General features: G+C 40.8%; 1 protein-coding gene across 2 annotated transcripts in view; it reads left to right on the top strand.

The window, feature by feature from the left end:
- Window positions 1–8,683: 8,683 nt before the first annotated feature.
- Window positions 8,684–22,587, top strand: part of pex5lb (peroxisomal biogenesis factor 5-like b) — a 170,073-nt gene continuing 156,169 nt past the window's right edge. For both annotated transcript variants that reach the window (XM_014139167.2, XM_014139164.2), the window contains exon 1: window positions 8,684–9,107. In XM_014139167.2, the coding sequence (XP_013994642.2) occupies window positions 9,093–9,107 (15 nt within the window). In that variant the 5' untranslated portion in view covers window positions 8,684–9,092. The remainder of the gene's footprint in view (window positions 9,108–22,587) is intronic.

The following is a 22,587-nucleotide window of genomic DNA, read 5'->3' as shown; positions in this document are numbered from 1 at the left end:
CATTGTCAATCCCGACAGAATAAGAGCAAATCTTAGATACTAATTACTAGTCTGCAACTCGAAATTATGTCAACATGGGGTGCGAAGACCGACAACCGCCGAAACATCTATTCTATAAGAACATTTCTGAATGGTACTCTGAAGTATCCATCCTAACCATGAAAGACTTCAGGGAAGCAGAGAGGCGCTCGGATGAACTGTCCAACAGGACTGACGATTCCAACAGAGATCACGATGACACACTGGGCGTAAATATATATTGATTGCAATTATTCCCGAAAGAGTGAGCGTTCATGTGCAAAGGATTAGCATTTCAATTAATATAATTATCAACTGTGTAGTGACTCCTTTTTGTCTTTCCCGCCTTTTCAGTCCACACCCACTTCCCTTTGTCCACCAAGCCATCATATCGGCTTAGCCCACTAGGGAACCTCCCTTATCATTTCCTTGTAAACATATCTACTGTGTTGTTTGTTTATGCATTTCTGTGATTATTTAGTTAGTTAGTAAATAAATTATTAAGACAATTGATGTATGGATGATTCATAGTAAAGGCTGGGTTCGTGCAGATAACCAACATTTTACGACGTTTGGAATGAGACTAACGTGAAGTAAAGAATAAATCATTAATTAGACGACTAATTGACCAGATATTAAAATATCTGAAGAGTTATATTAGGAAAATTATAACTTTGTAATCTGAAGATTTTCCTTGGTGCCCCAACTTCCTAGTTAATTCCATTTACATGACTAGTTTAATCACGTAATAATAATTACAGAGAATTGATTTGATAAAATAACAGTCTTCACTTTAATGATGCCAAAGACACGACACAGCCATGATTTAGTGTAGTTCAGTGGCGTGTATTCATGGATGCCAAGGGAAGCCCCCCCCCAAAATGGACAAAACATTTTACAAAATAAAAAACTATCTTTCGTCTCTTTGTGTTTCATAATTTTCCTTCAATTCACAAGAGGCTGAATGTATCTCACCGGAGAAAGCATCCGAACGAGTGAAACAACACCGAGTGAAACAGTCTGACCAAAAAGTGTATGACATTGTTGCCGCCCGTAGCATATAATTCAATAACAAGGGAATCCAGCAAGCTCTCTTGATAAAAAAACATTATAAAATATAGCCAATCAACATTGAGCTAAACTGAATGGCTCAAATGTGAATGGTCCTGGCGCACCAAACAAAAGTGTCAAGAGAAGCCAATTTGGATTTGGCTTCAGACCAATCACATAAGATCGAAAGCAAAACGTAATCAACAGAAAAAATGTGAATTGTTGCATCTCGTTGTGTTGTTGTCCTCCGGTGGCTAGCTAGCTAAAATCATCCCTTTCCTAAATTAGCCATGGGATGGAGATTTGAATTTGAACTTGTTGTTTTACTTAATTCTCCGTACTGGCCAATGATTATAATGGCGATTGGGATCCAAACAAAAATTCATACATTGTGCCCCTGGCCTGAGAGGATGGAAGTTCAATATGTAGCTAGATGTAGTAGGCTAATGTTAACTAGCTGGCTCATCATTGCCCATGAAAGGAAATTTAGGCTAGCGAACAAGCATTTTAGCCAGGTAGCCTAGGATAACAAAACTAAAAGCGTGTCCTGTATGATAGAGTCATAGACCGTTTTGGCAACATGAAAGAGAGGAGGACGGTACTGGCGTTCCTCTACAAGTAGCGTGAGTCAACATGTGTTTTCTACTTGCACGCACACACGCACACACACAGTCTTGTTTAAGTAGCCTTGTGGGGACATACAATTCAGTCCCACTCAAAAACCTATTTTCCCTAACCCCTAACCCTAAACCTAACCCTAACACTAACCCTTAACCATAACCCTAACCCTAACCCTAAACCCTAACCCTAACCTTAACCATAAACCCCCTAGAAATAGCATATGACTTGTGGGGGCTAACAAAATTTCCCCAGTTGGTGACATTTTTGTACATTTACAATTATTGTGTTGTCTACACAAGTATAATTAAACACGTCCACACACACACACACACACACACACACACACACACACACACACACACACACGTCTTGTATAAGTAACCTTGTGGGGGGACACAATTCAGTCCCATTCAAAATCCTATCTTCCTTAAACCCTAACCCTTACTCTAACCTTGGCAGTAACCTTAACCCTAACCATAAACCCCCTAGAAATAGCATTTGACCTTGTGGGGACTAACAAAACATCCCCAGTTGGTCAAATTGTTTTCATTTACAATTGAAATGTTGAAGTTGAAATGGTGCTGGAATAGTGGAGGCAGCTCCTGTTTTCTTTGCGACTGGCGATAACTCTCCGTGGTTCTAAATCAGTAGTTGTTTAGTAGTCCCTAAATGTCCAAAACATTAACTTTCTTGACCATGCTGTAGGTCATGTAACTGTTTGTTAAATGCAATATGCTTTGTGGATTTCACTGGACAGATGTTGCTCTCCGATTTTGTGATGAAACACATGTGTGGTTGAATTTATTCTACTACTGTGTGACTGTCTTCTTATTGTCCCGGCCTTATGCTTATATATTATGATGGCATATGAACTAACAGGTTGAAGAGCAAACAATGCAATTATCACAACACATAGGTTGCAATAAGTTTTTTTTCCTGGCTTGTCTTCCCTAGTGATTTTACTTACGCATCCCCACTGTTTTAGTTTGTGGGGATTTTGTTTCTTCCTCATAGCTCATTTTTGTAGCTCATACCATAGCTCTATTCAGTTATTTTCTGTTTTTCCCCAAGATCTTTCTATTTCATCACAAAACTCTTCTTCTAACTAGTTACTCTATCACTCACATAGAAAACCAATTTATGTCTGATTTCGGTCCGATTCCTATGCGTGAAACAAAGGTCAACAAAAGGTCATGAGAAGCCTCAAAAAAGCAATAACCCTGTGGGCACAAACTGGTTGAATCAATGTTGTTTCAACGTAATTTGTCAACATATTGTGATGTGGAATCTACATGGAAAATACATCGGATTTGAAAAAGTAATCAACAACAGATTTGACGTTGTCTTTAAATGTACACATTCAGCATATTTTGGGTTTTTCTATGTTGAAAATTGGTTAACATGATGACATAATTCTGTGGTTGAAATGTAACCTTAAAACAACAGTTTACTGTAACCTTAAAACTGTTGTTATAAGGTTACATTTCAACCACAGAATTATGTCATCATGTTAAATGTAAAAATGTTAACCAATTTTCAACATAGAAAAACCTAAAATATGTTGAATTTGTACCTTTAAGACAACGTCAGATCTTCAATGTTATATCCACTATAAGAAAAAACAATAGGCTGGGCAGCACCTCCAACTGGAGAGTTAATCTATCAACAGCTATCTATTTGGTCTCTCCATCTGGAGACGTGAATCCAACACAGCAATTATTAGTTTGTGGACAAACTGGATATTGAATTGTATTTGGTTGTCAACGCAACCAAATATAATTTGAAGGAGATATATCTTCTGCTTTGATAGTTCAATCTGTGCAATTGACTTAGTCTGGCTTTAATTCCAGTTTGTCTACAAATGAATAATAGATTGGTTGGATTCACGTCTCCATTTCAACTTTAAATGCACTTTAAATAAAGTTTAATTTAGTCCTATTCTTTAACCATTTTTGGTTGAGATGGAGATGTGAATCCAAGATATCAATTATTCATTTGTAGACAAACTTGAATTAAAACCAGACTAAGTCAGTGGCACAAAAGATACATCTACTTCAAATGTTGATATTTGTTTGCAATGACAACCAAACACAATTCAATATCACTTTTGCAATACAGTAAATAGTAGGGCTGGGACGATAGCATTATCACGACAGTCGTTAGTATCGTGGCAAAGAAACAAAATACAAAGCGGATTTGAGGGAAACAGCCCTAATGTTGGAAACAAACATCATTATGATGTCATCCAGAGTTGCATTTTTTTGTTTTCCAAGCTATAGCACAAAATATTTTACATACAGCATGTTTTTAAAGGACCAAAGGGTTCAGTCTGCTTAGTTCGTGTTTTCATTTTTGCCATGGGCAAAATATTGCGATACTGGTGTAGTCATAGCCCCTGTAAATAGCCTATTAACTTGTCGACAAGTTAACAAATTATATGTTGGACTCACATCTCCAACTAAACCAACAAAAAAAAAGTTAAAGAATAGGATTAAACCAATGGCTCAGATGAAACTATGTAATGGAGAAGGTGGAAAGTTTTAAGCTCCTCGGCGTACACATTACTGACAAACTGAAATGGTGCACCCACACAGACATTGGTGAAGAAGGCGCAACAGCGCCTCTTCAACCTCAGGAGGCTGAAGAAATTTGGCTTGTCACCTAAAACCCTGACAAACTTTTACAGATGCACAATTGAGAGCTTCCTGTTGGGCTGTATTCTGGTACGGCAACTGCACCGCCCTCAACCACAAGGCTCTCCAGAGGGTGGTTCGGTCTGCAAACGCCTCACCGGGGGCAAACTACCTTTCCTCCAGGACACCTACAGCACCTGATGTCACAGGAAGGCCAAAAAGATAATCAAGGACAACAACCACCCGAGGCACTGCCTGTTCACCCTGCTACCATCCAGAAGGCGAGGTCAATACAGGTTCATCAAAGCTGGGACCGAGAGACTGAAAAACAGCTTCTATCTCAAGGCCATCAGACTGTTAAACAGCCATCACTAACACAGAGAGGCTGCTGCCTACATACAGACTCAAATCATTGTCCACTTTAATAAATGGATCCTATTCACTTTAATAATGTTTACATATCCTACATTACTCATCTTATATGTATATACTGTATATTATACCATCTATTGCATCTTGCCTATGCCGCTCGGTCAACGCTCATCCATATATTTATATGTACATATTCTTATTCCATCCCATTAGATTTGTGTGTATTAGGTAGTTGTTGTGGAATTGTTAGATTACTGTTAGATATTACTGCACTGTCAGAACTAGAAGCACAAGCATTTTGCTACACTCGCATTAACATCTGCTAAGCCTGTGTATGTGACCAATACAATTTGATTTGATTTGAAGCATTAGATACATCTATTTTAAATGTGGAAATTTGGCTGTGTTGTCAACCAAACACACTTCTATATTACTTTTGTAATACAGTAAATAGGCAAAAGTTAAGGCTGTCTTAAACTAATGTAACAGTATTTATTTAACACATCCATGGCCATATTGAGGTTACTGTAGCTATAAATGTCTTCTTATGTAATCATAGAATGCGTGCATGTTCAGCATAGCATGCATTGGTCGCAGGTCTGTGGAAATCTTCACAATTGCTATAATAATCTATGCAGAATCTGGAACAGCATTGATCACCTGCACTATGTATATTTAATGTTATCTCAAGTGCAATCCAGGTCATTTGGTTGTGATATTAGATGAAGCACAGTGATAACGCATTAAGTTGTATAAATACAAAATATCTGACAATTTATTCCCATTTGAACTTTGTTGTGCTTTAAGTGGTTGAAAGCATAGTGATAACACATTTAGATGACAACTAAACCAAAACTCTGACGTTGTTTTTCCGTTGGAATTTGGTTGTGCTTTTAGATGGTTGAAATCATAGTAATAACACATTGGGAATTCAACAAACTTTCTTTTTAAATTGGTGACTAAAGATTTAAATCTTAATGATCAATGTCTCAACCAAATATTATCCCAATTTCCATGTTGAAATCATGTGGTGTGTGCCCTTTCTCTGTAAACACACCAAAATGGGATACTGACATTGGTGACTGGTGCCCAGTTTTTGGCCACACCATCTGTGGATGAGATTGTCTCGCTGTTTATGAGGGAACAAAATATCAAATGTAATTGAATGATAATCTTAATCCCAAACGGAAATTTGTCTGTAATCCAGAGGTCTCTGTTCCAAATGAAGAGAATGGCTCCAATCCAGTCTGCTGCTTTGGTAGTCTTTGATGAAAATAGACAGGTCAACAAAGGTCTATTATTGTCATGCATGGAAAATGTAATGCTGTTGTGTTGTATCTTGTAATGTAGATGTGGGAGTGTTTTAGGTCAGTAAAAGCTTAATAAAGAGGTTATATGGTCTGGTTTCCCGGAAACAGATTTGAGCCTAGTCCTGGACTATAAAGGACTGTCAATGGAGAATCTCTATCAAAATAGCTTTTTGTCAACAGTTGTCTTTTTGAGCCTATAAATCCACAACACAAAACCATCTTCCTTCCTAAGTATAATGATGTGGGCAAATATGGGTCAATAGGGTCTTAAGTCATTGATACAGGAAGTGTAAACATGTATTTTCTACGCAGACTAAGTGAAAAAAATTAATCGTCTAGAGAGGCATAACATGAACACTCAACAACAGGAAGAATAGCTGCTGCTTCAGCAAAAGCTAATGGGGAATCGAATAAACCAATAAATACCAACATATTATGCAAAATACAGAGAGCATTTCATTCAATTAAATTCATTCCACATCAGTCTTCATTGGGATGCCTGATATTCCCTTGCCACTGCACAAGTAGATCTTATACAGTAAATAATTATGGGATAGGGAAAGTCAATTTCTCAGTTCAATGGACATAATCAGACTGTTTCCTATTCTTGTCTGAGCAAATTGGTACATGGTTTCCTGTAGTGATGGGCATTCCGGCTCTTTTCAGTGAGCCGGCTCGTTCAGCTCACCTCACCAAAAAGAGCCGGCTCAGCGGCTCAGCGGTTTCCTGAGTCAAAGGACGCCATCATCTCTACCCTGGCCATCGTCAATGCACCTGTTGATGCTCTGACTCAAGAGGAATGGGAGGTGGTGGAGGAGGTGTGCAGAGTCCTGAAACCCTTTGAGCAGGTCACTGTGGAGATCAATGGAGAGAGGTACAGTAAGCAGTTATTACTACATCATTATTTAATCCAGTATTATATATGTATATGAGCAGTAGATGAGAATGTAGTATCAGTAGACAAAACATGAACCTGAACTAATAAGTTACTGTTCTCTCTTTTCAGCTATGTGACAGCCTCAAAAATGATACTCCTGCAGCGAATCACAGCCAGCCGCCAGAGAGAAGCAAATGTAACCACAGGACATGTGACAGAGTTGATGGACACCCTATGTTCATCACTGGACAGAAAGTTCCACAGAATGGAATATAATCATGTGCTATCAGAAACCGCTGATAGAAAACTTGACCCCAGGTTTAAGAAGTTAGCCTTCAGTGATGCCAGAGCGATTGATGAGGCTCTTCAAAGAATAACCTCAGCAGCAGGGAGGGACAGTCCCAGCAGTCAGCTGGCTCAGGCACCAGGTCAACAGGAAGAAGAGGGAGGGACAGCCCCAGCAGTCAGCTGGCTCAGGCACCAGGGCAACAGGAAGAAGAGGGATCTGATGGTGCAGAAGCACCAGCAGTGGTGCCACAAATGTCTGCTGTTTGGATGCTGTTTGACGAGAGAGCAACTGGGGATGCAGTACAAAGGAATCCCTCAGCAGATGCTATAATGGAGGTTCGATCCTATTTGGAGGAGCCCCAAAGATCTGCAGATCCTCTGAGCTGGTGGAAGAACAAGGCCTCTGTCTACCCACGGCTTACTAAAGTCATGACAGGGAGACTCTGCATAGTGGCCACATCCGTTATCTCTGAGAGGGTCTTCTCAAAAACGGGACAAATAATTACTGAGAGAAAAAACAGCATCAACCCCTCGAAAGTGAGGCAGCTTGCATTTCTGAATGCAAATCTCTCATTAAAGCAAAATATGGTCAGCATTGCTGTGTGCTGCTGGTTATAACATGGCAATAAAGAAGAGAGAGAAAAGAGGGACCAGTTTAATGTTTTAAGTGGGATGCTGCAGTTTTGCACATTGTTATTTATTTTTCTTTGATATGGTGCAATATTCTATTATGCTGTTCAGATTGTATTTGTTTTGAATGGTTAGATTTATATGCACTTTGTTTATATACATTAAAATGTTAAACTTTAAAAGCAAATGTTTAATAGCACTCCTTTTCATAAGAAACTAATGCATTTTTAAATACATTGTGGTTAAGGTAGAGTATGATTTCATTGAATAATTTAATTAGAATTGTTTTAACACCAATCATAGTGAAACTATCGCAGACTGTTTGACTTGAAAAATACAAAACATATTTTTTTAAAGAGCCGTTTGGGAGCCAAAAGAGCCGGCTCTTTTTGGTGAGGTGAGCCGAACGAGCCTAAATGCCCATCACATGCCTGCCTGATCTCCACTGTTGCATGTTTTGGCTAAATTAGATCTCAGCTACTGCCGACAAGGGCTAAATTGATTAGGCTGCCTCAGATGAGAGGTTAACTTATGATTATTAAAAAGTTATTTCACTCAAACCTAACTCTTTATCACTTCTGGTAGACTTGTGGAAAATTACATAGATTCTGCTCTGTTACTCCATTTCTTTGAAAAGCACAAATGAATGCCATGGGAATCTTGCTAGCTTTAGGCTCTTAACCTTCATAACACATGTCTGCCTGCACAGAAAAATAGTAGAATATCACTTTTGGGGGGGGGTAAAAACAACTGTGAGCAGTACTTGTTATGAAATGTCATAAAATATTCACGTTGCCGCGTCTTCTCAAAAGAGCATGTCGGGTTCACGACATCTCACGTTGATTCGGGCTGTACTCTCGTTCATTTCGGGAGGGCACGTCAGCGGACGAGTCGGAGAGAGAGAGAGAGAGAGAGAGAGTCTCTTCAGGGGTTGGGACAACGGATGCTCCACTCATTCTGCCCTCCTAAAAAGATAGCCCCGAGCTGCAATTTTCAAACAAATACTATTTACAAATGTGTAAATATTGGAAACATGACCCGGGCTCGTTTCAGAATCAATACGTTAGTTTGTAGTAGTAATTTGGCTGGTTTGAGAAACGCCGATCGTTGACTAATGGTCCGGGACCTCTCTTCGCCGGTGGGGTAGCAGCTAGCTGGATACGAAAACAGAGCGTCAACTCCGTGAGCAAGGAAGGGACAGCCTGTCCAAGCCTTCTGTGGTGAAAAGGTTCAGCAAAACCAAGTGCTGAACTAGCCTATTCCACTTCAACAATCCTCCTATTTGACTGAATTATGTACCAGGTGCAGGTAAGCTTACGATTTTAAAAGCAGTCCTCCAAAAGCCAGTTTTTCACGCCATAATGACACGTGTAGGCTACATAACCTAGAAAAAAAACTATGTGATTCTATAGCCTACAGAAGGCTTGAGGACATTTTATGTAAGTAAATTGAATTACTATTAAAAAAAATTGTGCGGACATAAGGTGAGTGACGATAGGAATTAAGTAGTTTTTGCAAGCGTGATATAACATTTAACATTCACTGAGTGTACTAAACATTAGGAACACCTGCTCTTTCCACGAGACTGACCAGGTGAAAGCTATGATCCCTTATTGATGTCACTTGTTAAAACCATTTGAATCAGTGTAGATGAAGGGGAGGAGACCTGTTAAAGGTGTTTTAACCCTTGAGACAATTGCGAAATGGATTGTGTATGTGTGCCTTTCAGAGGTTGAATGGGCAAGACAAGATTTGTGTCTTTGAACGGGGTATGGCAGTAGGTGCCAGGCGCACTGGTTTAAGTGTGTCAAGAACTGCAATGCTGCTGGGTTTTTCATGCTCAACAGTTTCTCTCGTGTATCAAGAATGGCCAATTTGACACAACTGTGGGAAGCTTTGGAGTTAACATGGGCCAGCATCCCTGTGGAAGGCTTTCGGCACTTTGTAGAGTCCATGCCCCGACAAATTGAGGCTGTTCTGAGAGCAAAGGGGCTGCAACTCAATTATTAGGAAGGTGTTAATTCTTTGTACACCGTCTATACGAACCAGCCAGAGAATGCCCACAACCTTTACTTCAATGAGTGAGACCAATGTGTCTTTTAATGATTTAAACTCCAGTTTATCTTGCTGTTTTCTTGATTGAGAGTGAGTCGTTATTTGGTTTCTAGTAGTGGACCACTTATCAACATCTAAGCTAAGCTATCATGACTGTGCCTGCTGAAAGCACATTTTAGTACTCCCTCTTATAGTGCATTCGGAAAGTATTCAGACCCCTTGACTTTTTCCAAATTTTATTACGTTACAGCCTTATTCTAAAATTGATTTTTTTAAAGTCCCCCTCAATCTACACACTACCCCATAACTACAGCAAAGCAAAGCCAAAACTGTTTTTTTATAAATGTTTACAGATTTATAAAAAATACAAAACTGAAATATCACGTTTACATAAGTATTCAGACCCTTTACTCAGTACTTTGTTGAAGCACCTTTGGCAGCGATTACAGCCTTGAATCTTCTTGGTTATGACGCTACAAGCTTGGCACACCTGTATTTGGGGAGTTTCCACCATTATTTTCTGCAGATCCTCTCAAGCTCTGTCAGGTTGGATGGAGAGTAGAGGTCGACCGATTAATCGGAATGGCCGATTAATTCGAGCCGATTTCAAGTTTTCATAACAATCGGTAATCGGCATTTTTGGACACCGATCATGGCTGATTACATTGCACTCCACGAGGAGACTGCATGGCAGGCTGACTACCTGTTATGCGAGTGCAGCAAGGAGCCAAGGTAAGGTGCTAGCTAGCATTAAACGTATCTTATAAAAAACAAACAGTCTTAACATAATCACTAGTTAACTACACATGGCTGATGATATTACTAGTTTATCTAGCTTGTCCTGCGTTGCATATAATCGATGCGGTGCCTGTTAATTTACCATTGAATCATAGCCTACTTCGCCAAACGGGTGATTTAACAAGCTTATTCGCGAAAAAACACTGTCGTTGCACCAATGTACCTAACCATAAACATCAGCGCCTTTCTTAAAATCAATGCACAAGTATATATTTTTAAACCTGCATATTTAGTTAAAAGAAATTCAGGTTAGCAGGCAATATTAAACTAGGAAAATTGTGTCACTTCTCTTGCGTTCATTGCACGCAGAGTCAGGGTATATACAGCAGTTTGGGCCGCCTGGCTCGTTGCGAACTAATTTGCCCAAATTTTACGTAATTATGACATAACATTGAAGGTTGTGCAATCTAACAGCAATATTTAGACTTAGGGATACCACCCGTTAGATAAAATACGGAACGGTTCCGTATTTCACTGAAAGAATAAACGTTTTGTTTTCGAAATGATAGTTTCCGATTTGACCATATTAATGACCTAAGGCTCGTATTTCTGTGTGTTATTATATTATAATTAAGCCTATGATTTGATAGAGCAGTCTGACTGAGCGGTGGTAGGCAGCAGCAGGCTCGTAAGCATTCATTCAAACAGCACTTTACTGCGTTTGCCAGCAGCTCTTCGCAATGCTTCAAGCATTGCGCTGTTTATGACTTCAAGCCTATCAACTCGCGAGATTAGGCTGGCAATACTAAAGTACCTGTTAGAACATCCAATAGTCAAAAGGTATATGAAATACAAATGGTATAGAGAGAAATAGTCCTATAATAACTACAACCTAAAACTTCTTACCTGGGAATATTGAAGTCATGTGCCATGTAAAAAAGCCAACGTTTAAGTTCCTTGCTCAGAACATGAGAACATATGAAAGCTGGTGGTTCCTTTTAACATGAGTCTTCAATATTCCCAGGTAAGAAGTTTTAGGTTGCAGTTATTATAGGACTATTTCTCTCTATACCATTTGTATTTCATATACCTTTTGACTATTGGATGTTCGTATAGGCACTATAGTGTTGCCAGCCTAATCTCGGGAGTTGATAGGCTTGAAGTCATAAACAGCACAATGCTTGAAGCACAGCAAAGAGCTGCTGGCAAATGCAGGAAAGTGCTGTTTGAATGAATGCTTACAAGCCTGCTGCTGCCTACCACCGCTCAATCAGACTGCTCTATCAAATATCAAATCATAAACTTAATTCTAATGTAATAACACACAGAAATACGAGCCTTAGGTCATTAATATGGTCAAATCCGGAAACTATCATTTCGAAATGTTTATTCTTTCAGTGAAATACGGAGCCCTTCCATATTTTATATAACGGGTGGCATCCCTAAGTCTAAATATTGCTGTTAGATTGCACAACCTTCAATGTTATGTCATATTTATATACAATTCTGGCAAATTAATTATGGTCTTTGTTAGGAAGAAATGGTCTTCACAATGAGTCAGGCGGACCAAACTGCTGCAACGCAAGAGAAGTGACACAATTTCCCTAGTTAAAAGAAATTAATGTTAGCAGGCAATATTAACTAAATATGCAGGTTTAAAAATATATACTTGTGTATTGATTTTAAGAAAGGCGCTGATGTTTATGGTTAGGTACACATTGGTGCAACGACAGTGCTTTTTTCGCGAATGCGCTTGTTAAATCAACACCCGTTTAGCGAAGTAGGCTGTGATTCGATGATAAATTAACAGGCACCGCATCGATTATATGCAACGCAGGACACGATAGATAAACTAGTAAAATCATCAACCATGTGTAGTTAACTAGTGATTATGTTAAGATTGTTTTTTGATAAGTTTAATGCTAGCTAGCAACTTACCTTGGCTCCTTGCTGCACTTGAGTAACAAGTAGTCAGCCAGCCACATAGTCTCCTCGTGGAGTGCCATGATCGGTGTCCAAAAATGCCAGATTACCGATTGTTATGAAAACTTGAAATCGGCTCTAATTAAATTGGCCATTCCAATTAATCGGTCGACCTCTAGTACACAGAGCTAATATTAATAATATGCATGTCAATCTCTCCTGGCTGAAAGTGGAGGAGAGATTGACTTCATCACTACTTTTATTTATGAGAGGTATTGACATGTTGAATGCACCGAGCTGTCTGTCTAAACTACTGGCACACAGCTCGGACACCCATGCATACCCCACAAAACATGCCACAAGAGGTCTCTTCACAGTCCCCAAGTCCAGAACAGACTATGGGAGGCACACAGTACTACATAGAGCCATGACTACATGGAACTCTATTCCACATCAAGTAACTGACGCAAGCAGTAAAATTAGGTTTAAAAAACACCTTATGGAACAGACTCATGCATAGACACATGATAACATACGCACTATACATACACATGGATTTAGTACTGTAGATATGTGGTAGTGGTGGAGAAGGGGACTGAGGGCACACAGTGTGTTGTGAAATCTGTGAATGTATTGTAATGTTTTTAAAATGGTATAAACTGCCTTAATTTTGCTGGACCCCAGGAAGAAGCAGCAGCTAATGGGGATCCATAATAAATACAAATACATACAGTACCATGAGTTATCAATAGTTAATATTTGTCATCAATTTAATAGTTAGCCTGGAGCAGGTTTTCATCAAGGGTCTCTCCGTTCATCTTTCCATCGAGCCTGACTAGTCTCCCAGTGTCTTCCTATGAAAAACATCCTCACTGCATTGTGCAGCCACCACCATGCTTCACCGTAGGGATGGTGCCAAGCTTCCTCCAGATGTGTCACTTGGCGTTCAGGCCAAAGACTTCAATCTTGGTTTCATCAGTCCAAAGAATCTTTTTCCTCATGGTCTGAGAGTCTTTCGGTGGGCTGTCGTGCCTTTTACTGGTGGCTTCCGTCTGGCCACTCTACCATAAATACCTGATTGGTGGTGAGCTGCAGAGATGGTTGTCCTTCTGGAAGGTTCTCCCCTCTCCACAGAGGAACTTTGAAGCGGTGCCAGTAACCATCGTGTTCTTGGTCACCTCCCTGACCAAGGCCCTTCTCCTCTGATTGCTCAGTTTGGCTGGGCAGCCATTTCTAGGAAGTCTTGGTGGTTCCAAACTTCTTCCATTTAAGAATGATGGAGGCCACTGTGTTCTTGGGGACCTTCAATGCAGCAGAAATGTTTTGGTACCCTTCCCTAGATCTGTGCCTGGACACAATCCTGTCTCGGAGCTCTACGGACACTTCCTTTAACCTCATGGCTTGGTTTTTGCTCTGACATGCACTGTCAACTGTGGGACCTTATATAGACAGGTGTGTGCCTTTCCAAATCATGTCCAATCAATTGAATTTATCACAGGTGGACTCCAATCAAGTTGTAGAAACATCTCAAGGATGATCAATGGAAACAGGATGGACCTGAGCTCAATTTCGAGTCTCATAGCAAAGGGTCCAAATACTTAAGTAAATAAGATATTTCTGTTTTTTTATTTTTAATACATATGTAAACAATTCTAAACCTGTTTTCTCTGTGTCATTATGGGGTATTGTGTGTAGATTGATACAAAAAATGTTTTCATTTATTTTAGAATAAGGCTGTAACATAACAAAATGTGGAAAAAGTTAAGCAACCCCTACATACTGATTTCACAGATTCTTCACTTTAAGCCTTTTAGATCCTTTTTTGTGCACTATGCGCTCTAATCTTTTAAAAGCATTTTGCCAAGGCAAAGACTTAAACTAGATAGGAATTATCTTGAGTAACTATCCCTGACTGAATATGATGAAAAAGTTGGCAAACATGATAGGCTTGCAGCGTTTGTAAGATTCCAAGGAAGTGCATTTTTCGCCACTACACATCATATGCTAGCCTCCTATATTGCAATGCTCCTCAAACCATGCTGAGGCAAAAATGATGACCGGACACTATTTGGCAGGCATCAAGTTTTATCTAACTAACATGAATACTCAATGCACAGTATACTGATGTCAGGGTGGAGGGGCAAATACACCTTACTGAGAAGAGACACTCAGTGAGAACCTTGAAGTCAGAGGACTGGAATCTCTGTACAATCTGTGAAGGTAATCAATCAATTACTTAAAGCCCCCCCATGCAGTCTTCTTAATTTTATTTTTAAATCGTCACTGTTCATGAAAATAACTCTAAATATATTTTTTATTATTTATATCCCTGAGCGTCCTTTTGCCATTTAAAATGCTCAGTCTGATCGTGTGGGCGTATTGATACAAATGTAAATATTTACATACACAGCCCTGATTGGTGGATAGGATCATCTAGACCAGGAGTACTCAACTCTTGCCCTACGAGGTCCTGAGCTTGCTGGTTTTCTGTTCTACCTGATAATTAATTGCACACACCTGGTGTCCCTGGTCTATATCAGTCCCTGATTAGAGCGGAACAATGGAAAAATGCAGTGGAACTATCTTTGAGGTCCAGAGTTGAGTATGAGGGGTGTAGACTTTACCCCTTGAAAGTAGGAGGATCCATTTGCAAATAAAAGATTTCTGGTCATTGGTAAGAAATACTCAGATTGTGATGTCATGATTAGGGATGCACGATATATTGGTGAACTTATCGGAAATCGGCCGATGTCTGTCTAGTTTAATGCCGATGTGTAAAACCGATGTCAAAGCTGACGTGCATACCTATATAATGTAGGTACATGACGTAATGATGCCACATAAAATGGAGCGCTACACGTGCAACTCAGCATTCTTAACCTAGCCCACAATGCCTGCTGTGTGGATCGAGCAGTCATTTGAAAGATTAAGAACATTTCAGCGAGACAACTTGAAGGCGAAATCCATTACGCCAAGATAATGGAATTCATTGCCCTTGACAATCAACCGTTGTCTGTCATGGGTGATGTTGGCTTTCGCCGACTGGTCGAGCACCGGTACACACTACCAAGTACGCTATTTTTCAGATGTTGCCCTACCGGAGTTACACAGTAATAGCGTCACTGCTATTAGCTTAACAACTGACATTTGGACCAGCAATGTCAGCCCCATGAGCACGCACAGTGGGTCGTCGAGGATTTCGTACTGAGGAAAGTCGTATTGCATGCTCATGAATGTGCTGGTTGTCATACCGCTGCTGCCATTTCAATGGCATTTGAGAACATGTTTGAAACATGAACACACTAGCTAGCTCCATTCAAACAACTGACTCGAGAATGCTTAAAAGGCCGCTAAAATGTTTAATATTGGTTATCGGTATCGGGGGGTCTGGCAAGGAAAATTTCTGATATCGGTATCAGCCAAAAATGTCATATCGGTTTATCACTAGTCATGATCTGGGCCAAAAACTCATCCCACCTGAACCGTCTGAAATTCCAGGCATGTTTTTTCAAACAGCTCTTACACGAAAAGGGCATTATCACCATTTTCATAATTTCATTGTGTTATTTAGGCATCATAGTGTGGAAATATCATTTAAAAAAACAGGAAAATCACATTGACTGCACTGCCCCTTTTTAACTACCAGGAAAAGAAGAAGTACTTTGGAGTATTCTGGACCTCAAAGCTCGGCTTTAAGTAACCCTGCCCTAAGAAGTGGTGGTGCATTATCTGCACAACACAACTTTCACAAGTGCTAGTAGAGCTCTTCTGTTCATAGTAATGGAAAGTTAGAGAGGAACAATGAGAATCTATATTACTGATCCTCACAAGTATTTCATTTCTGATCATGGTGAAAATTCAAAATTGAGACCTTTTCACTTCTTACATGCACTTGTATTGATGTATTGATCCAGGGCAGGCATGTAGGCTATTTGTTTCCTCTCTATACTATAGAATGGATGCCAAATAACCTGTCTGTGCATGTTTCCTTGTTCAGTCCCCCAAGATTGATCTGTTCCTTTACCTCACATGTAGGGTTGCACATTTTGGGGAATATTCAGAGGTGGAAACTTTCCGTGGGAATTAATGGGAATATATGGGAATTAACAGAAATATATGCAAATTAATATTAATACCATTTAAATGTAGATGTTTTTTGCATTGGATATATTTATCATATGGAAACAGAAACCTTTTACCTTATCATAATTGCAAATGATTAAATCCTTCCAATAGAAAAATGAAAAATGTAGTTATGAATTGAACTTTAATTAAATGAGTTGACTCTTCACATGGGATGATTTCACTGAACAAAAGAAAGGGAATATTGAATGATCCATTCCATCTCCCAAAAACGTTATCAACATACATCTGTAAAATGATAGTCTACAAACTAAAGCTTTGGTTGTCTTCCTCTCAGGCTTCCATGTCTTCTACCTGGACCTCCTCAATGTCCACCTCTTGAACATCAGACTGAGACCTCGTCTTCAGTGTCACTTTCCAACCTTGTTGAGGATGGCTCGTTGTCAGGCTCAAAGCCTCACAGTTACCCAGATGGCCACCAATTTTTCAACCCTTGTGTTGGTCAGCTGATTGTGTGTGTGTGTGTGTGTGTGTGTGTGTGTGTGTGTGTGTGTGTGTGTGTGTGTGTGTGTGTGTGTGTGTGTGTGTGTGTGTGTGTTCCCAAACAAGGACCAGTTGCACTCTGAGATGGCTGATGTTGGTGGGATTTGGAGGATGATGGAGGCAACAGGGGAAAGAACCTCAGATCCACAAAGTCCCTTCCACCAGGTGGCTGACGAGATATGTTGGCACGACTGCCATTTTGTATCTCCATCTCAAAGCCCTTACTTGGAAGTGTACTTCGCCAGACTGCCAAGAATCTTGCCTTCATCCAGGCCAAGGTGGCGAGACACGCTAGTGATGACACCATAGGCCTTGTTGATCTCTGGCCCAGACAGGATGCTCTTGCCAGCATACTTTGGATCCAACATGTACGCTGAGGCGTGTATGGGCTTCAGGCAGAAGTCTTCTTGCTTTTTGTTATATTTCAGAACTGCAGTTTCCTCTGCTTGGAGCAATAGTGAAGTGGGCAGGGCAGTACTAATTTCTTCTCTTACATCTGCAAGCAGAGTCTGAACATCAGACAGGATGGCATTGTCTCCCTCAATCCGTGCAATGGCTACTGCTATAGGTTTCAGGCTGCTTACCACTTTCTCCCAAAATTCATCATCCAGGAGGATCGTCTTGATGTGGCTGTCCATATCGGCAGACTGTGATAAGGCCGGAGACTGTCAAACATGATGACAACACCACCCCAACGGGTGTTGCTGGGCAGCTTCAATGTGGTGCTCTTATTCTTCTCACATTGTTTGGTGAGGTAGAATGCTGCTATAACTTGATAACCATTTCCTTGGCACTCTTGTACAGTCGTGGCCAAAAGTTTTGAGAATGACACAAATATTAATTTCCACAAAGTTTGCTGCTTCAGTGTTTTTAGATATTTTTGTCAGATGTTACTATGGAATACTGAAGTATAATTACAAGCATTTCATAAGTGTCAAAGGCTTTTATTGACAATTACATGAAGTTGATGCAAAGAGTCAATATTTGCAGTGTTGACCCTTCTTTTTCAAGACCTCTGCAATCCGCCCTGGCATGCGGTCAATTAACTTCTGGGCCACATCCTGACTGATGGCAGCTCCTTTTGCATAATCAATGCTTTGAGTTTGTCAGAATTTTGGGGTTTTTGTTTGTCCACCTGCCTCTTGAGGATTGACAAGTTCTCAGGGGGATTAAGGTCTGGGGAGTTTCCTGGACACGGACCCAAATATCATTGTTTTGTTCCACGTGCCACTTAGTTATCACTTTTGCCTTATGGCAAGGTGCTCCATCATGCTGGAAAAGGCATTGTTCGTCACCAAACTGTTCCTGGATGGTTGGGAGAAGTTGCTCTCGGAGGATGTGTTGGTACCATTCTTTATTCATGGCTGTGTTCTTAGGCAAAATGGTGAGTGAGCCCACGCCCTTGGCTGAGAAGCAACCCCACACATGAATGGTCTCAGGATGCTTTACTGTTGGCATGACACAGGACTGATGGTAGCGCTCACCTTGTCTTCTCTGGACAAGCTTTTTTCCGAATGCCCCAAACAATCGGAAAGGGGATTAATCAGAGAAAATGACTTTACCCCAGTCCTCAGCAGTCCAATCCCTGTACCTTTTGCAGAATATCAGTATGTCCCTGATGTTTTTCCTGGAGAGAAGTGGCTTCTTTGCTGCCCTTCTTGACACCAGGCCATCCTCCAAAAGTCTTCGCCTCACTGTGCGTGCAGATGCACTCACACCCGCCTGCTGCCATTCCTGAGCAAGCTCTGTATTGGTGGTGCCCTGATCCCGCAGCTGAATCAACTTTAGGAGACGGTCCTGGTGCTTGCTGGACTTTCTTGGGCGCCCTGAAGCCTTCTTCACAACAATTGAACCGCTCTCCTTGAAGTTCTTGATGATCCGATAAATGGTTGATTTCGGTGCAATCTTACTGGCAGGAATATCCTTGCTGTGAAGCCCTTTTTGTGCAAAGCAATGATGATGGTACGTGTTTCCTTGCAGGTAACCATGGTTGACAGAGGAAGAACAATGATTCCAAGCACCACCCTCCTTTTGAAGCTTCCAGTCTGTTATTCAAACTCAATCAGCATGACCGAGTGATCTCCAGCTTTGTCCTCGTCAACACTCACACCTGTGTTAAAACCTGTTGGGGATAGGGGGCAGTATTGAGAATTTTGAAAAAAATATGTGCCCATTTTTAACTGCCTCCTACACCAACTCAGAAGCTAGGATATGCATATTATTGTTCAGGTTTGGATAGAAAACACTCTGAATTTTCTAAAACTGTTTGAATGGTGTCTGTAAGTATAACAGAACTCATATGGCAGTCAAAACCCTGAGACAAATTCTGACAGGAAGTGGATACCTGATGTGTTGAATTACCTTTAAGCCTATGCCATTGAAACACACAGGGGCTTATTAATCGTTGAGCACTTCCTATGGCTTCCACTAGATGTCACCAGTCTTTACAAAGTGGTTTGAGTCTTCTACTGTGAGAACTGAACGAACAAGAGCCTTGGAACGGTGGTGGCTGATAAGACTCTGGCGCGCGAGTTCATGTTGGGTACTCTCGTTCCAATACGTTTTAAAAGAGAATGCAATCGTCCGCCTTGAATATTATTCATGTTCTGGTTGAAAAAGGCCCTAATGATTTATGCTATACAACGTTTGACATGTTTGAACGAACGTAAATATTTTTTCTCCCCTCTTTCATGAAGACAAGTCCGGCGGTCTTAGATCATGTGCTAACAACACGGAGCTTTTTGGACATAAATTATGAGCTTTTTCGAACAAAACTACATTTGTTATGGACCTGGGATTCCTGGAAGTGACATCTGAGGAAGAGAATCAAAGGTAATGGATTATTTACATAGTATTTTCGATTTTAGATCTCTCCAACATGGCGGTTAGTCTGTATCGCAAAGCGTATTTTTCTGGGCGCAGTGCTCAGATTATTGCAAAGTGTGATTTCCCAGTAAGGTTATTCTTAAATCTGGCAATCCGGTTGCGTTCAAGAGATGTAAATCTATAATTCTTTGAATGACAATATAATATTTTACCAATGTTTTCGAATAGTAATTATTTAATTTGTTGTGCTGATTTGACTGGCGGTATTGGAGGGAAAAGATTTCCTCAACATCAACGCCATAGTAAAACGCTGTTTTTGGATATAAATATGAACTTGATAGAGCAAAAAATGCATGTATTGTCTAACATAATGTCCTAGGAGTGTCATCTGATGGAGATTGTCAAAGGTTAGTGCATAATTTTAGCTGGTTTTCTGCTTTTGGTGACGCGTGTCTTTGCATTGACAAAACATTACACACAGCTATTTTCAATGTACTGTCCTAACATAATCTAACTTTATGCTTTCGCCGTAAAGCCTTTTTGAAATCGGACAACGTGGTTAGATTAAGGAGATGTTTATCTTTCAAAGGGTGTAAGATAGTTGTATGTTTGAGAAATTTGAATTATGACATTTAATTGTTTTCAAATTTGGCGCTCTTGATATTTCACCTGTTGTTGATAGGGTGTACCAGGGGTGGGACGCTTGCGTCCCACATAGCCCATAGAGGTTAACAAGAGAATCACTGACATGATGTCAGCTGGTCCTTTTGTGGCAGGGCTGAAATGCAGTGGAAATGTTCTTTTGGGATTCAGTTCGTTTGCATGTCAAAGAGGGACTTTGCAATTATTTGCAATTCATCTGATCACTCCTCATAACATTCTGGAGTATATGTAAATTGCCATCATACAAACTGAGGCAGCAGACTTTGTGAAAATTAATATTTGTGTCATTCTCAAAACTTTTGGCCACGACTGTAGTGTCCATTGTTTTCACTGCCAAGATGTCCTTGAGGAGCAGCACAGCCAATGGGTGTGATGTGAGGGTAAGACCCCTCCACGTTAGACCAAGCAGCCTTCATGTTCGCATTGTCTTTCACCAGTGCAGAGCTCCCCAGGGGTGCGTTCTCAGTCCCCTCCTGTACTCCCTGTTCACCCACCACTGCATGGCCAGGCACGACTCCAACACCATCATTAAGTTTGCAGACGACACAACAGTGGTAGGCCTGATCAACGACGAGACAACCTTTAGGGAGGAGGTCAGAGACCTGGCCGGGTGGTGCCAGAATAACAACCTATCCCTCAATGTAACCAAGACTAAGGAGATGATTGTGGACTACAGGAAAAGGAGGACTGAGCACGCCCCCATTCTCATCGACGGGGCTGTAGTGGAGCAGGTTGAGAGCTTCAAGTTCCTTGGTGTCCACATCAACAACCAACTAGAATGGTCCAAACACACCAAGACAGTCGTGAAGAGGGCACGACAAAGCCTATTCCCCCTAAGGAGACTGAAAAGATTTTTCATGGGTCCTCAGATCCTCAAAAGGTTCTACAGCTGCAACATCGAGAGCATCCTGACTGGTTGCATCACTGCCTGGTACGGCAATTGCTCGGCCTCTGACCGTAAGGCACTACAGAGGGTAGTGTGTACGGCCCAGTACATCACTGGGGCAAAGCTGCCTGCCATCCAGGACCTCTACACCAGGCGGTGTCAGAGGAAGGCCCTAAAAATTGTCAAAGACCCCAGCCACCCCAGTCATAGACTGTTCTCTCTACTACCGCATGGCAAGCGGTACCGGAGTGCCAAGTCTAGGACAAAAAGGCTTCTCAACAGTTTTTACCCCCAGCCATAAGACTCCTGAACAGGTAATCAAATGGCTATTTGCATTGTGTGACTGCCTTCAGCTCATCTGCAATGTAGAGACCGGTGTGTCTGTGGTCTTGTAGAATACTGGTTGAGGGGTGATGTAGTCAATTATTCCTTGCCCACAAACATTCTACCACCCATCAGAGATGATTGCAATACAGTCTGCTTTCTCTATGATTTGCTTGACATTCACTTGAACTCAGCATCCAGCAAATTAATAGATAAAGCGTGTCTGGTTGGAGGGGTAAGAACATTTACAAATCTCTTCCAATACACATTACATGTGAGCCAGTTGGCGAACCAGTTGCATACACAGCTCGAGCAAGACACTCATCAGCATTTCTCTGACTATGTTCCTCGATTGAGTCAAAAATTATTTCTGATTCCAGGAGGACCATGAGCTGTTGCTATCGATAAGGTGTCTGATTCATCATTTTCACTGCACATGTGATGGAAGAATGCACTGTGCATGCAGAGGGTTGTAATTCCATTGAATTGGGGATAGTTTAACCAAAATATGCCACAAGACCTAGAATTGCCTTATGTGTATCCCACAAAAAAGGTTCACTGTTATAAGCTAACTTTTGTTAGCAAATTCCAGGGCTTAACTTCCCATGGAAAATTTCCGACCCTTTGCAACCCTACTCGCATGGCTATATGTCATGTAGGTCTGATCGATATCTATTCTATACACATAGAAGTCTGTCTCTCCGTCATCTCTAATGGAAGAAGCATGGCTATATGTCATGTAGGTCT

This window comes from Salmo salar, chromosome ssa14 (assembly GCF_905237065.1).
Source record: "Salmo salar chromosome ssa14, Ssal_v3.1, whole genome shotgun sequence".
Classification (NCBI taxonomy): Eukaryota; Metazoa; Chordata; class Actinopteri; order Salmoniformes; family Salmonidae; genus Salmo; species Salmo salar.
Note: the sequence above shows the minus strand (reverse complement) of the source record. Positions and strands in the feature narration are given on the sequence as shown.